The sequence below is a fragment of the Triticum urartu genome, chromosome 5, assembly GCF_003073215.2.
Source record: "Triticum urartu cultivar G1812 chromosome 5, Tu2.1, whole genome shotgun sequence".
Lineage (NCBI taxonomy): Eukaryota > Viridiplantae > Streptophyta > Magnoliopsida > Poales > Poaceae > Triticum > Triticum urartu.
In genome coordinates, this window is record NC_053026.1 from 284,150,714 (window position 1) to 284,168,666 (window position 17,953).

At 43.8% G+C, this 17,953-nt stretch overlaps 1 protein-coding gene across 2 annotated transcripts; it reads right to left on the reverse strand.

Moving 5' to 3' along the window:
- Window positions 1–599: 599 nt before the first annotated feature.
- Window positions 600–13,599, reverse strand: LOC125508618 (serine--tRNA ligase, chloroplastic/mitochondrial). Of its 2 annotated transcripts, none has more exons than XM_048673375.1 (10): window positions 13,339–13,599; window positions 13,069–13,250; window positions 10,038–10,131; window positions 9,798–9,946; window positions 9,595–9,687; window positions 6,486–6,665; window positions 1,726–1,892; window positions 1,410–1,544; window positions 1,240–1,333; window positions 600–1,156 (listed from the first exon to the last, which is right to left on the reverse strand). In XM_048673375.1, the coding sequence occupies exons 1-10, from the start codon at window positions 13,496–13,498 to the stop codon at window positions 866–868; spliced, it is 1,545 nt and encodes a 514-aa protein (XP_048529332.1). In that variant the 5' UTR covers window positions 13,499–13,599; the 3' UTR covers window positions 600–865. The 2 variants fall into 2 exon arrangements, with proteins under 2 accessions (XP_048529332.1, XP_048529333.1); XM_048673376.1 differs by having other exon boundaries at window positions 13,069–13,244; window positions 13,339–13,574.
- Between the last annotated feature and the right edge of the window lie 4,354 nt (window positions 13,600–17,953).

The following is a 17,953-nucleotide window of genomic DNA, read 5'->3' on the forward strand; positions in this document are numbered from 1 at the left end:
AATTTTTTAGCTTTATTATTATTTTTAAATTGCTCAAGCGCCTAAACAAGCGGTTAGCCTTGAAGATGGCCCAATTAATCGTGCCCGGAAACCAATCGCTGCAAAGACCGTTCCTGCTCGTGCGGAGAAGGAAAATAAAATATGTTCACCAAAATTGTGGTTTCACTTTTTTTTCACGTCCATAGCATTAACGAGAGGCTCCATTTCTAAATAAAATAAGATACCTCAATTTTTAGTTAAGATTCAAAATTATCTTCTACTCCCTCCATTTCTAAATATAGACGTACTTTGAAGTGTAGATTTACTTATTTTACTCCGTATTTAGTCCATATTGAAATCTCTAAAATAATTTATATTAAGGAACACAGGGAGTACTACTCTGTAACTTAATATAAGATATTTTTTTACACTATGATGGTGTCAAAATCAGTGTCAGAAAATGACTTCTTTTAAGTTATAGAGGGAGTACCAGTGGTGGGTATTAAAGGCATCTTCAATAATTTGTATGTTAGCTTGTTGGTAAAATATGACATGTCATCAACTAACACCTTAACATCCAATAACTCTAATGGGTTGTATCTAGTTTGCCCAATAGGATGTAAGATAATAAATGAGGTGCTCTCTCATTCTACATTGAAGCTTGTGCAATGGATGTTGGTTCATGTACATACAACCTTCCTCTCTTTCCTCATTTATTGTATGACACATCATCAAAAATCCTATACGGCAAAGTCTACCAACAACTATCTTACAACCATTAAAGATGCCCTAACAGGTTCTTCTAGGCACTTGCCACTTCCATATAAAAAGAAACCCCTCCTAAATAGTTTAAATGCCTCCCGCAAAAAAAGAAGTTTAATTGCCACTATAATTTGGTTTTGGGGGTGAGGACGCCAAGCCCACCCATGAAGGGCCTCAGCGGCTCCGGAATCACCACCGTACCATCCTCTTGCTGAAAATTCTCCAAAATGGATATGATCAGGCGAGGAACAGCGACTGCCGTTGCGTTGAGCGTGTGGACAAACTGCGTCGGACCTGAACTACCCCCTTTCCCTTTCTTGCTGTTCGTCGACGGTGGAGGCTCCAAGGGTGCTGGCCGGAACCGGATACCCAGCCGCCTGCTCTGGTAGTCCGTGCAGTTTGATGCACTTGAGATCTGCATATGTTTTGAGCAGAAAACATGAGAACTGCTCAAAATGGATACAAGTTGCCAGGGCGCAAGAAATACTTGCTGCCTACCTCACCATACCGATCCAGGCCTGGCATCCATGCCTCAATGTCATACTTTCTGTAGGCTGGAGCGCCCAAATCTCCTGTTGCCATATCCAAAGTTCTACGAGAGAGGAGAATAATCTTATTGGCCTTGGAACGTTTATGACTTAGAAACTCACAAGAAGATCAGGAAATACTTAAAATGAAGTCCAAGTGATGCATAAAGATTCTCTTCGATGGTTATAAGTTCTTCATGGTACTTGTCACTTTCCTCTGGCCGACAGAATATGAACATCTCAACCTTGCTAAATTGATGTACTCGGTAGAGGCCCCTGTTCAAGACAGATTAACTGAAACTCAGCAACTTCACACAAAAAAAAGAGTAAACAATTTCATTACGGACTTGAACCATCATCAATCAGTAATTTCTATATGAGCATACTATAAGGAAACTTCCTAAATCAAAACACACACTCAAAGACAGCCTTTAAGGGAAGAAGAGAACAGAGATACCTAGTGGCAGCACCTGCGGCACCTGCTTCTGTGCGAAAACAGTGTGAATATGCCACATATTTTAGAGGTAAATCAGAGTCGGCAAGGATAGAGTTCATATGGATGCCTCCAACGGGAATTTCTGCAGTCCCTATGAGGCACTGATCACTGTTATCTATTGAATAGACCTACATAAAGATGGCACAAGTGATTATTTAAAATCATCATGTAAGGGACATAAAGATGTCATATGATTTGATTCTGCACAGTACTATTGAATATTGAATAGTAACAAGGTACCACTATAACCTGCCATAACACACTGGCAGAAAGCATATAGTACAGAAATTGCACTTATATAATTCTATTGCTTGAGCATCTGTGCAACAACAACAAAGCCTTTCAGTTCCAAACAAGTTGGGGTAGGCTAGAATTGAAACCCGTAATATATTGAAACCAAGTCATGGTTCTGGCACATGGATAGCTAACTTTTATGCACCCCTGTCCAATCTTTTGTGATATTCTAGTCCTTCAGATATCTCTTTACGGACTCCTCCCATGTTAAGTTTGGTCTACCCGACCTCTCTTGACATTATCAGCACACCTTAACCGTCCGCTAAGCAATGGTGCTTCTAGAGGCCTGCATTGTATACACCCAAACCATCTCCGATGATGTTGGGCAAGCTTCTCTTCAATCGGTGCCACCCCAACTCTACCACGTAGATCATCATTCCAGACCCGATCATTTCTTGTGTGGCCACATATCCATCTCAACATGCCCATCACTACAACACCTAGCTGTTGGACATGTCGCCTTTTAGTTGGCCAACATTCGGCGCCATACAACATCGTAGGTCGAATCGTCCTATACAGCCTGCCTTTTAACTTTTGTGGCACTCTTATCACAAAGAACGCCAGAAGCTTGGTGCCACCTCATTTATCCAGCTTTGATTCGATGACTCACATCTTCATCGATATCACCATCCTCCTGCAACATTGACCCGAAATATCGAAAGGTGTCCTTCTGAGGTACCACCTACCCATCAAGGCTAACTTCCTCCTCCTCGTGCCTAGTAGTATTGAAATTGCACCTCATTTACTCAGTTTTAGCTCTACGAAGCCTAAAACATTTCGATTCGAATGCATGTCTCTACAGCACACTTTCTATTAACCCATGTCCGACTATCGTCGACTAGCACCACATCATCCGTAAAGAGCATACACCATGAGATATCTCCTTGCATATCCCTTGTGACATCATCCATCACCAAAGCAAAAACGATAAGGGCTCAAAGCTGGCCCTTGGTGCAGTCCTATTTTAATTGGAAAGTCATCAGTGTCGCCATCACTTGTTCGAACACTTGTCACAACATTATCATACATGTCCTTGATGAGGTAATGGACTTTGTTGTCATTCTTGTCATTCTTCTTAAGCGGCGCTCAACGACTCTCTCCCATAACTTCATCACCTTAATTTCATGGTAATTAGTACTCCCTCCATCCCAAAATTCTTGTCTTAGATTCGTCTAGATACGGATGTATCTAACACTAAAACGTAACTAGATACATCCGTATTTAGACAAATCTAAGACAAGAATTTTGGGAGAAAGGGAGTACAATTTTGAACATCTTCCTTGTTCTTGAAAATTGGTACTATTATACTCCGCCTCTATTCTTTGGTATCTAGTTTGACCCAAAAATAAGGTTGAAAAGCTTAGTTAGCCATACTACCGCTATGTCTCCAAGGCCTCTCCACACCCCAATGGGGATACCATCAGGATCCATCGCCTTGCATCCTTTCATCCTTTTTAAAGCCTCCCTGACCTCGAGCTCCTAAATTCGCTACACAAAATGTATGTACGTATCGTTAAATGAATCGTCCAGCTCCATGGTAGAGCTCTCAATTCTCTCCATTGAACAGCTTGTCGAAGTAATCTCGCCATCTATGCTTGATCTCCTCGTCCTTCACCAGAAGCCGATATGCTCAATCCTTGATGCATTTGACTTGGTTGACATCCCTCGTCTTCCTCTCTCGGATCTTGGCCATCTTATAGATGTCCCTTTCGCCTTCCTTCGTGTTTAAACATAAATGCTGGTAGAGGTCCTCATACGCCTGACCTCTTGCTTCACTCATATCTCGCTTTGCAGTCTTCTTTGCCACTTTGTACTTCTCCATGTTGCCTGCACTCTTATCCAGGTGTAGGCATCTGAAACGGTCTTTCTTCTCCTTAATAGTCTTCTGGACATCGTCGTTCCACCACCAGGTATCTTTAGCTTCGCTTCTACTACCCTAGTCACCCCAAACTCCTCTGATGCTTCCTTCCATGTGCAAGTCTTCATCTTCATCCACATATTGTTTGGATCACCTCCTTAATAGCCTTCTCCTTGAAAGCATGAGTTGCCTCCGCCTTGAGCTTCCACCACTTCATTCTAACGACTTTGGCGCGCTTATCCTGCTAGACATGAGTCTGAAAGCGAAAGTCAGCCACCACAAGCTTATGTTGAGGGACAACACTCTCTCTAGTTATCACCTTACAATTGAGGCAAGCACGCATGTCTTCTCTTCTCGAGAGGATGAAATCAATCTGGCTAGAATATTGTCCACTATAGGAAGTCAATGGATGGGATTCTCTCTTTCTAAAGAGGGTGTTATCTACAATCATGTCATAGGCTAAAGCGAAGCTTAAGACATCCTCTCCTTGATTCATGTTACTGTAAGTGCATCTAGTGTCACCCCTAGTTGGTTTTGGAGTATTGACGACAAACCTAGTTGAGGGACTAATGTGTTTGTGAGAATTGCAGGATAACACAGGTAGAAATCCCTCATTGATTCGGTTTTCCTACCAGAGATGACCCCTAAAAATGTATGAAGACATTGAAGTCAAAGGTGGTATATTAAGATATTCACATTGAAGACTACGACAAGAGAAGACATCGCATGAAGCCTATGGAGCTCGAAGACTTAGATCTTTCGTAGGTCTTTTTCTTCCTCTTTGTTGAGTCATAGGAACCACCGTACTGTTAAGTGGGGTCCAAGAGAACCAGTCAGAATGACTGAAGTGATGCTTAAACAAAACCTATGTCTTCGAGTAAAGACTTTGAGAGCGAATCTTGTCCAGAGTCAGACAAGTCAGCTTTGCTTGTAGCCCAAGTAAAGTTGCCGTGTGAGTTTGAAATCTGACCGTTGAAACACGTGTCAGTTCCTTAGTGACGCAGGGTCATTTCGGACAAATCAGGTCGGGTTGCCAAGTGGCTATAAATAGCCCACCCCCTACAACCATAAATGGTTGGCTGCTCAGATTCAGAGTACGGCTTTTGTCGTTTGAGAGCAACCCACCTCGGAGCCTTTGAGAGAGAATTCCTTGCGAGGATAAAGCCCTAACCACCCAGAGCCAAAGAGAATTAGGCATCACTTAAGTCTTCTTGTCTGTGTGATCTGAAAACTTATTACACTTGAGGACTGTGAATCCTCCAGCCGGTTAGGCGTCGCGTTCTGAGCATCCAAGAGACATTGTGGATTGCCGGTGAACGAAGTCTGTGAAGGTTTGGAAGTCTACCTTGAAGACTTACCAGAGTGATTGGGCGAGGTCTGTGTGACCTTAGCTCAAGGGGAATACGGTGAGGACTGGGTGTCCTGAGCTGCGTGTTCAGGACTGGGTGTCCGGGACTGTGTGTCCTCAGGTTTAAATACCTAGCCGCCCTAACCAGACGTACAGTTATCACAGCAACTGGAACTGGTCCAACAAATCATTGTCTTCAACGTGTCACTGGTTGTATCCTTTCCTTCCCTTTACTTACTGTTGGTCCTTGTGAAGTCATTGTATGATTGCACTATCTTTTATCTTCACTGAGTGACTGTGTTTTTTGTTTGGCTTCATAATATCTTCCTACCTGATCCTTAATACATTGCTGCTATTAGTCATTGTGCTTTCACTCCATTGAATACTTGACTATGGCTTGCCTAGTGTAGTCTTCCTTCCGCTGCAGGGTAATAGGTTTATTTCTATCGTTTGTCTTCATAACTTCCACGTTTTGAAGACTTTCATAAAAATCGCCTATTCACCCCTCTCTAATCGATATAACGCACTTTCAGTTACCATATCCAAAGCCCCCATGCACCCCTTCAAAACTTGTGTTAGATGTACCCATTAGCCATTGAGGTCTCCTCCTATGAAGAGCTTCTTGCCAATAGGTACACTCCTAACCATGTCTTCCAGGCCTTCCCAGAACTCCTCTCTCTGTGGCCTACTTGCGAGGCATACACACTGATAACATTGAGAACTAAGTCTCCAACGACCAGCTTAACCAGGATAATCCGGTCCCCTTGCCTCTTTTTGAGTCAGTTCTACAACATCTTTCATCTAGGTAGTTAACGATGTAATATGTAACAATCTTGTCTGCTTTACTTAAACTAAACCTTTCTATTACAGTCGAATTGGTAATCATTACAATGAGCAGGATACAATATAAGTGACTGTGCAAGGCCACTGAGAATAGCTAAAATGTACCTCCCTCTAACAAAACTACAAAAATGGAATTGAAATTGTTAATTGGCCTGCATTGACCATCACAGCAACCTGGCCGCACATCAGCACTAACCAAATAATCAACAAGAACAAACAGAATACTGATGGAAAATATATCACATGAAAACAAATAAGGCACTAAATCATTGACATGACAACAATAACAACAAAGCCTTTCAGTCCCAAACAAGCAGTGGTTGTTCTAACACTGTTGATAACAAAAGTAACCAAATACTACGTTTAGAGACTGCATACCTGAGTATTTTGGGCCCTTGGCTGGAAGCCGCATCTCTCAACAACAGATGATCTAACAATCTCTGGAGTTATGAGTGGTGTGAAACCCTTCTTTGAGACCTCAGCAATACCCCAATTTACAAGGGCCATCTCCAACAAAACAGCTTCATTCTTCAGGTAGTAGAACTTTGAACCACTAACCTGCGCAAGATAGTACAAACTTTTTGTAGAAAAGAGCAGGACCAATCTGGGCATCTACTCATATCAGGACTTTGTACTATTAAGGCAAAATAACTAGAGCCTTCCAGCGAGCATATATTGACTTAATATCGTTTAGTACAAGTATCCTGTGTAACTAAACCAGGTGGCGCCAACTACTGGTTTTTCCTGCTTCCCCGTTCAGCCACCTCTCTGCAACAATTTCAAGTTTTCAAGTTTCAACCCTCAGATAAAGTTAACCAAAACCTCGTTAGCCGGTCTATTGGTGGAGGCTTGGAGCTATCAGTTAGATTTTCACCTTACAGCTTTGGCACCCATCCCTTCCTCTCCCCACTACCGCACCAGTTTATACCTCCCCTTTACTTTCTCCTCCACCAACCCGGCCGTCGAGCCTCCACTCCGTGAATGAGAATTCTTTCACCGCAACAGAGTTCTGCCTCAAGGAATTGGCAGACGATGTCTTCCCTCAAGCGTGGCAATCTCACAGCCATAGGCCTCCTTACCCCGTCCACGTGCTGCACTCCAGTCCAAGCCCCCTAATGCCTCCTCCACATTCTGATCTGGCTTCTAGAGGATCTCTGCCAGGATGTTCCCGACTCGTGCACCCATCCCACAATTATTCTGCTTGCCTCCGTGCTATCGCCTAGAGTGACTTCAAGCACTTCAGATGTAAGCGATCCACCATGATGGTTGCCCATCCGCAGGCTGTCACATCTCTGTCCTCCAGCTCTCCTCCCGCTCTTCATACTCCCAGTTTCTTCACTTTTAAGGATGTGAGTTGCAGCTCCCGTCAGATTATGTCTGTTATGACCGGCCAGGTCTATGGCCGCCGGGGGCCCACTGGGCAGGCTTAAGGCCCAAGTTATCTTAGTTTATTTTCAGATTATGATTATATATACAAGTTGTAAGACTATTTTGAGGATTAAGCAATAAGACTATTCTATTGCCCGGTTTCCAGAGGAGCCGGAACCCTAAACCCTAGCCCTCTCTCTCCTGCGCCGCCGCCACCCAGCCGCAAGGACGGCGCCTCGCCGCCGGCCGCCGCGTTCTAGCCCACGTCCTTTCCCTACCACCTACGACCTAGAGGAGCCCGAACCCTAGCTCCTAACACCTTGGTATCAGTCAGCTCTGGTTCGACCATGTCATCCTCACCACCATCGCCGTCGCTGGCTGTGACCACCACCGCCGCGTCAGCGCCCCTCGCCACGGGGTCGCTGGTCCTCCCGTCCGCGCCGCTGGACCTCATCCCCGGCGCGTCACCCGGCCATCCGCCGGCCCCCATCACCACTACGCCGCCGTCGCCATCAACTCTACCGGCCCACTACACCCCGGAGGCCATGGCAGGGGTCCTCAACGACTTGGTCGTCGCGGTCCAGGGCATCCGGCTCTTCCTGGCCAGCCCGTATGAACCTGGATACACAACTTATATTGTGGTGGGCTGATTGACTCAAATATGAGACTGTGGAGATGTAAGTAAACCCTCGCTCACGACATGCTCTTGATACTAATTAAGTTGTACGGAGTCAATGAATACCACAGAATCCCCTCCCACACTCACCTGGTGAGATGTACTGCGCAATACATTAGGTAAATTGATACACTTAGCTCACAGGAAGCACCCTATCTCAATTGCTTTTGAGTCATGTTGTTATTTTCTGGGTAAAAGTGTTAGATTCTAACTATTGTTGTTTTGCTATGATTAATTTGGTGTTTACTTTAGTTTACCCTGATAATTCCAATAAGCTATCCATAAATAAATGTGATGATATACCTGTCATTGTGACTATGTATAATTTATATGGGATTTGAAATTTATTTATCTATCATTTCAGATATCATTTACATGTTCATGGGTTATTTGATCTTTTTCTATGAACATATATAATGTAGCGAGGATTTCTTCTATACTAGAAGGACTGGGTGCGCTTTGCTGCGCTGTTGGTCTTGTTGGGTTTTCATATACTATTTTTTACTCCCTCTGATTCAAAATATAAGGTGTATTAGTTTTTAGAAAAGTCAAACCCCTTTAAGTTTGACCAATTTTGTAGAGAAATGTACCAATATTCACAATATCAATCAGTATCATTAGATTCATCATGAAATGACTTTCAATATTTTATTTAATGACTTTCAATATTTTATTTATTTTGTAATGTGGATGTCGATATTTTTGGCTCTGAACTTGGTTAAAGTTAAAGAAAATTGACTTTCAGAAAAACAAATAGACCTTATATTTTGGAACCGAGGGAGTATTTGGTTTGGCGAGTGGGGAGATGATTGAGTGTGTTTTTCTTTTTATTTATAATACGGTGTTTCGCTCCGATTGATTTGAAAAATTGTTGACTTGGTCAAAATCGTGAATCAAATCCAAAATGAAATACCTCAATCCAATGTAAAAGCTCCAAAATTAAGGAGCATAGTGTAAGAGAATTGAATGAGGGAGCTCCTTTAGAAATTGTTGATCTGGTCAAAACGGGATGACCCAATTCCAAATTGGAGACCTCAATTGATTGTGAGGCCTTAAAAATTAGGGAGCATAGTGCTATAGATAATGGTTTAGTCAACAATCCAATTTGCAGGTCATAGCCAAAGAGCCAATGAAGACATGAAAACAAAAAAGAGTTGAAAGGATTTGCCACTAATATTTATATAATTGGGTACAACAAAGCATTTCAAATGAGTGTGTTTCTATTATGTAAATCGGAATTGCAATTTGCTGGTCAACATACCGAAATCTACTATGAGGATGCCTCACAGTATTCAGTCAAAAAATAGATCCACTATGAGGTTACATACATGTATTTGTTGTTACTGAGAGTTTGACAACCCATGTTTGTCTCCTTAACTTTTAATTCTAACTGGTAGTCCTGTTTCAGCTTAAGTACAAATATATACTTTCTTACAGTTATACCTCAGAAGCTGCATCAAAGTCGAATAAATCAAGGTCCTTCCCAAGCTGAAGGTGGTCTTTAATGGGGAAACTGAAGCTTCTCTGACTGCCTACCTATATAACATAACTGAAAATTATGAAATGTTGAAAATACATAAACGGCATTACCTTGAAAAGAAAAAAAGCAACAGTACTGCAGATGAAGTTATACGGAAATCTACTACCTCCTTTCTGGTGACAGAGCTTTCCTCATCCCCTACAGGCACATCTGGATGTGTAGTATTAGGAATGCTTTGTGCTTCTAACTGAAGCTTATCAGTTAGCTGAACAAGATCCTCTTCTAGTGCAATAAGGCTTTCTTTCAGGTTTTTGCCTAAAATATCCCAAAATGAGTCAAAAATTATAAGCTGCCGAATTCTATTTGCAAATACTTGGATGTCAGAAAACACTCATAATAATTCTACCTTCGTCAACAAGGGCTTGTCGCAAAGACGGGTCTAGTTTCTCTTTCATTTTGTTAGCAACTGCATTTCTTTCAGCTCGGAGCCGTTCGACCTCCTGTCATTTGCCATGATTAGGAATTGTCGCAATGCTTTTGTTACCTCCATATTATACAGTACAGAACTAATTAACCAATTGTATTCAGTTAATGAATATAAAGACAGATGTCTTCAATAGTTTTATAGACCTTGTGGGATGGAACAGTTTAAAGGGAACAGAATGAGCACCATGCACTGAGATGTGAATGAACAAGGAACTTACAAACTTTGCAAATTAACTCGGTGACACAAAAAATTGACTGGCGGGCAATCTTACATCAGTTCAGTGCAACCAAACTCTGCTAATGATTGAGCTTTTCATAATGCAATGTCATGTGGGGCATCCCCTTTAGGCGCAGGAGACCTACACAGGGGGCCACAACGCCAGCAGATGTAGGCACTAGTGGCTAAAGGAAAGGATTAGTCGTATCCTTTTAGTTTGGCTAGTTAGTTATATTGCAAGTTTGCTTAGATTATGCCTTAGGCCTCAAGTCTTGTAACGTGAGCTACATAATGCTCACCTCTAATCTCTGATCAATCAGGAATAAACCAATCTATTCTCCCTCACGTTATTTCTTCCCCTGCCTTTGCTGTGTGACAGCCGCTCTCCGGCTGGCGTCACGCCGCAAAGGTCCAGGGGGTTGGCGCTTACTTCAGAAGTTCAGATAGCTACCATCTCCACTCTAATCCTCCTCAAATCACCCACCACATGACAGCAAACATACTCGTTCTGATTCAGTATTGACAATTGGCAAGACAAAATGCATGTCATAATATATCAGAAGGCATATCTGGAAGAGCTAAACAAAAGCACAGGGTTAGAATGACTGTACGTGTTATAGGTCTAACAGGGTGTGTCTGGAAGAGCTCAACAAAAGCTCAGGGTTATTAGTATGACTGTATGAGTTCCTCCTATGCCCTACTTCTAACTTTTATGGGTAGCCAGAAAAGTTGCGTGCGATTTCCCGCATATTATTTTTGAGTATGCTCCTAGAGAGACTAATTGTGCTGCCCATGATTTAGCCAAACTAGCTAGAAGTAAGGTGAGTGTGGGGTGGATGGAAGATCCACCCGTAGAGATTGTTGATACTCTTGTAAAAGATACTATGGTGATCACTTTGCAATAAAGAGTACTTTGATGTCAAAATAAGTTGTCGTAATAAGAGTGTTGTTTCGGTGATCCTAAGGTGTAAGGGCATTTCTAACCGATCCCTTATCCGGCCGTAAGGGAGTATATTTGGCTTTTTTTCTCCTCTAAACCACACCTAGCCGATCCATTATAACGGTTAGGGGAGTAAAAAAATTTACTCCATACCCATTGCTCTCCTTATATTTACTCCGGCTCGTGGCGGCCGAGTAAAATTTCCCCACTCTCTCTTCCTCTCCCCGCCCCACTCCTCGACCCGCCGCCCTCCCTCCTCCGGATGGCCGGACGGGGTGGCCGCCAGTCCCCTCCGTCGATCCGCAGCGCGGATCCGCGCCGCCACGCCCGCGGGTCGTCGTTTGCGGCCGCTTCCTCGAGCCGCCACCGCTCGGCCGATCCCCCCGCCGCCGCGCCCCTCACGCAGTTTGAGGACTTCCCGGACCTCACTCCACCGCGGCCGCAGACGAGGACCTACATGGGCGTTCGACGGCGGTCGTGGGGGACGTGGGAGGCTGAAATCACGAACCACAAGACCCACAAGCGGAAGTGGGTCGGCTCATTCGACACCGCCGAGCTCGCTGCCATGGAATACGACCGGTGGCAGGTCCGGTTCCACGGCCGCGACGCGCGGCTCAACTTTCCGTTCGGCACGGCTCTGGTCCACCTCGTCCTGCCGGAGCTGGGGGTGGTGACCGCTCGGATGGCGCGGGAGGACAGGGAGGCGAGAGAGCGCCTCGAGGCCGAGGCCACCGACAAGGCCTACATGGATGAGCTCCGCCAGCAGTACCCGAAGCTAGTGGAGGCTGAGCGGGCGATCTTTGCCATCAATGACGGCGAAGTTATCGTCATCTCCGACGACGAGGGCGGCAACGACGAGGGCGAGGAGGGCGGCAACGCGGGCGGCGAGGTGGGCAACTACAGCGAGATCGACGTCGGGGAGTGGCAGAGCGTCTTCCCCGACGACGACGACGACGACGGCACCGGCCCAGACCCAGCTCTCACCAAGGGTGGCCTCACCCGAAAAGATTGGCTCGACCTCCACTTCGCCCTAAACTAGTTTAAGTTTAGTTTTAGGTTAAATTTATGTATAATGTTCGGTTCCGAGAACTTTATTGTTGAACTTATGTTTAAATGCATCATCTTTGGTTCAAATTTGATTGAGTTTGTGCAAATTTAGTTTTACTCCGCTAACTTTAGGGGATCGGCTAGGTGCGGCAAAATTTCAAATTTTAGTGGAGTATATATACTCCACTAAGGTATGTACTCTGCTAACTTTTAGGGGATCGGTTAGAAATGCCCTAAGGAGAATAAATACTACCTCCAGGATATTTTGTTTGATGGGCTACCCCTAGACAAGCTCCTGGCCCCTGTATACCTGATGCCTACTCAGACATTCACAACGCAGATACATGCACAAACATCGAACTAACAACGATGATTCACGATCTACTGTCAGTCTTTTAGCTCTGATTCTAACTTACATAATGCCTACAGCTACCATGCGGTACAATAATCACAAGGCATGGCTGGCTATTATTGCCAAAAAAAAATGCTGAACAGTGCCAGTCCATCATTCATATAGCACAGCTCAAACAACAACTCGGGCATAATCCCAGATGGAAGTTATTACCCTTTGATAAGAATCATCTCATCTGACAGATACCCTTCTTTTTTGCGGGTGACCCATCATACCCAATGTCTAGCCTAGTAAATCACGCGCTTTGGCGGTGAAAAGCTATCAGTTCTATTGGAGTATACAGTCCAAAAACAAATCCGGAGTGCAGCAGTAGCAATAACAGGCAGGTCACTGACCTTCTGCAGCGCGAGGTACTGATCGTAGAGCTGAAGGACGACGTCGAGGTTGGCGGCGGAGTTCCGATTCCGGATGTTGGTGGCGACGACATCCCTGTTGTCCCGGATCCACTTGAAGTCTATCGCCGCCTTCCACTGCGGCCTCGTGGCACCACCACCCGCGCCGCCGCCGCCGCCGCCGCCTGTACCAAACTAGCACAGCTCAGATGGCAAATTAGGATAAATAAGATGGCTTTTTTATCTTATTAGGAACTCGTTTTCTTTTTTTACTTATGGTCTCAGGTTCGACTGCGGTGGTGGCGGCGGCGGAGGAGAACGAGAGGAAGCGGATAGGATGATAGCGGAGGAGGGAGAAGGTTAGTGTCCGGAGCGGGGGAAAGGATGGCGTTGTGGCAGCGGCGGAGGATAGGTATCGGCCGCAGGTCAGCATCTCGCCGGAGTGGGAAATGGCCGGCGGGCGGCGGACAGAGGGGGATAAGAGACTTGCGACTTGCAGAGCCTTGTTATGGCAGCCCCGCCATTTTATGGCCGTCCAAGCGGTGTCCTTGGGTGGAATATCAGCCGTCCGATGAACCATTTTGCCATTATATTTTGGGACAGAGGGAGTATATCTTAGGATGTGTTTGGTTGTCAACTTACACCTTAATTTTTGCCTGCATTACATACACTTTCCAGCTGTGCATAGCATGAGAGGAAAGGTTTGCGCATAGTATTTGATGTCCTGCATCGTCTGAACTCACACATGTACACGTTGTTTGGTTGCACACGGGTATCAAGATGTGCTATAACAAGGCTTACCCGCTGCTCCTTACACACAGTCGCAACGACCATACCAACACCATAGCATTGCAATAGCGACGGACTACGGGATGATAATGAAGTTTTACGCCCAAAGTGTGGTGCCGCCTTGCCAACTTCAACCTTGCACGCGTGCTTTCGCATAAACTTGGAGTAAGCATCTTTTGTCGCCTGCCTATCCTTAAACACTATATGGTTGTTGTGCTTGTACCCTAAATTTTGTTCATTGTAAGCTTCCCATGAACTGTAATCCCCTAGAACCCTTCCGATGAACAGCGCATATCACTTGTCCTATCAATGCACAAGAGAAATAGTTGAAGCAGCAAGCAATGGAGCACACAAGCAGCAAGCAACTAAGCACACAAAACAGCAAGCAATGGAGCAGAAAAGCAATAGTAAGCATGCATGATCATTGATATGTCTCTAACGTATCTATAATTTATAATGTATTCATGTCATGTTTATAACAATTCTATATGATTTTGGTATGATTTGAATGGAACTAACTCGGGACGTTGTTTTCGGCAGAACTACCGTGGTGTTGTTTTTTATGCAGAAATAGAAGTTCTCGAAATGGGCTAACACTTTTTGATGGTTTTTTTGGAACAAAATAGACCCCCGAAGCTTCGTGGGAGGACCAGAAGAGTCACGAGGTGGCTACAACACACCTGGGTGCGCCCGGGGGGTAATGGCGCAGTGGTGGCTTGTGGGCCCTTCTTAGCTCCTTTTTCGCGTGATTCCAACTCTGGAATTCTTATAAATAGGGAAACTCCCATAAATAATCCTAGAATTTCGACTCCGCCGTTGCAAGCCTCTATACCTGTGCGTTCTTGATATGTCCATTTTGCATCATGTTTTTTGTTGTTATTTATAATGTTTTTATGTATAATAATACTTTATGGATTATTTATAATGCCTTTTCTCTCATAAAATGCAAGGTCTAAACAAAGAGGGAGAATGTCGGCAGCTGGAATTCTGGACCTGAAAAAGATATGTCAGAGACACCTATTCTGCACATCTCCAAATAAGCTGAAACTCCACCAAGAATTATTTTAGAATATATGAAAAATACTAGAGCAAATAACTACCGGAGGGGGGCCACGTGGTGACCACAAGACACCAGGGCGCGCCAGGCCCCCAGGCGCGCCCTGGTGGGTTGTGGCCAGCCCAACCCACCTCCGGTGCCCATCTTCTGGTATATAGGTCATTTTGACCTAGAAAAAAAATAAGGAGAGGACTTTCGGGATGGAGCGCCACCGTCTCGAGGCGAAACTTGGGCAGGAGCACATTTGCCCTCCGGCGAAACGATTCCGCTGGGGGAACTTCCCTCCCGGAGGGGGAAATCGAAGCCATCGTCATCACCAACAACCCTCTCATCTTTGGGAGACCAATCTCCATCAACATCTTCAACAGCACCATCTCCTCTCAAACCCTAGTTCATCTCGTGTGTTCAATCTTTGTACCGAAACCTCAGATTGGTACATGTGGGTGACTAGTAGTGTTGATTACATCTTGAAGTTGATTACTATATGGTTTATTTGGTGGAAGATTATATGTTCAGATCCATTATGCTATTTAATACCCCTCCGATCTTGAGCATGAATATCATTTGTGAGTAGTTACTTTTGTTCTTGAGGTCACGAGAGAAGTCATGTTGCAAGTAATCATGTGAAGTTGATATGTGTTTGATATTTTGATGATATGTATGCTATGATTCCCTTAGTGGTGTCATGTGAACGTCGACTACATGGCACGTCATCATCATTGGGCCTAAGGGAATGCATTGGAGAGTAGTTATTAGATGATGGGTTGCTAGAGTGACAGAAACTTAAACCCTAGTTTATGCGCTACTTCGTAAGGGACCAATTTGGATCCAAATGTTTAATCCTATGGTTAGATTTTATCTTAGTACTTTGCTCGTAGTTGCAGATGCTTGCGAGGGGGTTAATCATAAGTGGGAGGTTTGTTCAAGTAAGAACATCACGCAAGCACTGGTCCACCCACATATCAAATCATCAAAGTAGAGAACGCGAATCAAACCAACCCGATGAAACATTACAAGAAATATGTCAACTTGTGACCCTCTGTCAGTGACTCTAGAAGAATTGGTTATAAATCTATGACCATTTGAGACCAATTGGTCAAAAGCTGTTCGGGGGGCTCCAAACCCTAGACTATAACGATCATTTTGGTCAGAAAGGTCGCAATTTCCTTACGGGAAATGGTCATAAAGCAGACAGCACTAGTCCGCTGCCTTATTTCTAACTGATCACGACCAATATAGATGGTCATAACCTTGTAAATTGTGGTGGATTGCTATGACTAGGCGCCACCTCATTAGTTTTGCCTATGTGTCATGTCCATGTATCAATTTTTGCCCTAGGTTGTGAAGCAACCTATATTTCTGTCATTCCCAAAATTCCCTAAAAATTTGGGCATTCTTTACTATCTAAATCATTGCCTCATGACAATATTCAACTCCATTTGCCTGGTAAATCTTCCTCGACAAATTTCCAAAGTTTTTGTTCAGCTCGAACTGTTGTGACGGAAGTACTCGCTAGGCATATCCTAATGAGCTAAAATTTTGCCATATCTTCTATATTCCCAAATCATAGATCTCCACGAAATTTGAGCCCCAACTAACAATACATGTGAGCTCAGCATTCAATCTTTGTATGCAGTGATATTTTCTGTTTGTGAAGCAACTATTATTTATGTTACTTTATAATTGCTGAAAATTTATCACGACATGACCCTGCCCATAGAACCTCCCTCCACCAAATTTTAGCTCATTTATTCTAGCCAATTTCCCTCAGCATTTTTCCCAATTCTCTGTTTAGTGGAGAGCACTGTGAAGGAAGTACTATTTTTATGTATCCAAATGGTATGAACATTTTAAAGTGGCTTCACATGCCCAAATTATCATCCTCCTCCAAATTTCAGATCAATCCATTCATTCATTTGAGTCTAGCTTCAACATTCATATTTTTGTCCAGTGTGGTACGCTGCAAAGCAAATGCCACCTAAGCTCCTCCATTTGAGCTGAAAATTTGTGAAGACGGTCTTCTTAGTAGATGATCATCCTCAGCCAAAACTCATTCCCATTGGCCATGTGCATTTCCCGTACCGCTAATCAAACACTCGGCTGCTAATTCATGTTTGAGCATAGTTCGGTCTCCTCGTTAGATTCTTCTGTTATTATTTTCTTCCTAGCACCTACCTAGGGAGTTCCCAACCCACTAGACATGCCTATACCGTTTAGAACGCAGGGAAATGCCACGGTCATGCGGTGACCACGCGGCGGTCATGCGAGTTTACGCGCTCTGGAGTCGGGGCCCTCAGCCACCGTACAAACCTCGACGTATCGCCACCAAACCATGTATTTCCAACTAAATATATACTTATGTATCTAGAAATGATTTTTCGAAAAAATAAAGAGCAAACTATGAGGTAGCTGCAGTTCAAATTTGACCCGCTTCCTACTGAATCGGCAGAAATTTGTCTTTTTCACCAGAGGTGGATCAAAACTTTTGACACCCAACCATTTTGTCAATTGTGCATTAAATATGGCCTAGTATTTTAGAAAATTGATTTGGTCCAATTTTGCAACAAATATATGGTAGGTCCTTCACGAAAAAAACTCATTTCGGGCACTGAAAAACGGAAAATGAATTTTCCGTGCAAAGAAAAAGAAAACTCCCTTAGGCAACATTGTTTGGAATTCCAAGATGCACCCTTGTGCACAATATGAGATCATTTAAACAAAGTATGCCATGAATGTGGCCATAAGATTGATCATTTGGCTTGAAAGCCATGAACCTTCACGCATGATAGCTCATTTCTGAGAACACTTTTTCAAAAGAATTGTCGTATTACAAGTTTATTATTTTTCCTGAAAACTTGGTCACATATAATGACACAATGCGAAGGTTTTCCAATTTTTTGATTTTTTTTGAATTTTTTATGCCCGTTTCAAAATGTGGTCAAAACGGCGGGCTTGACCGTTCCTAGCTAGTGGTTGAGTCTTGTAAAATTTTTGATGTTTCTCTGATTAAATAGATACTTATGTACCTAGAAATGATTTTTG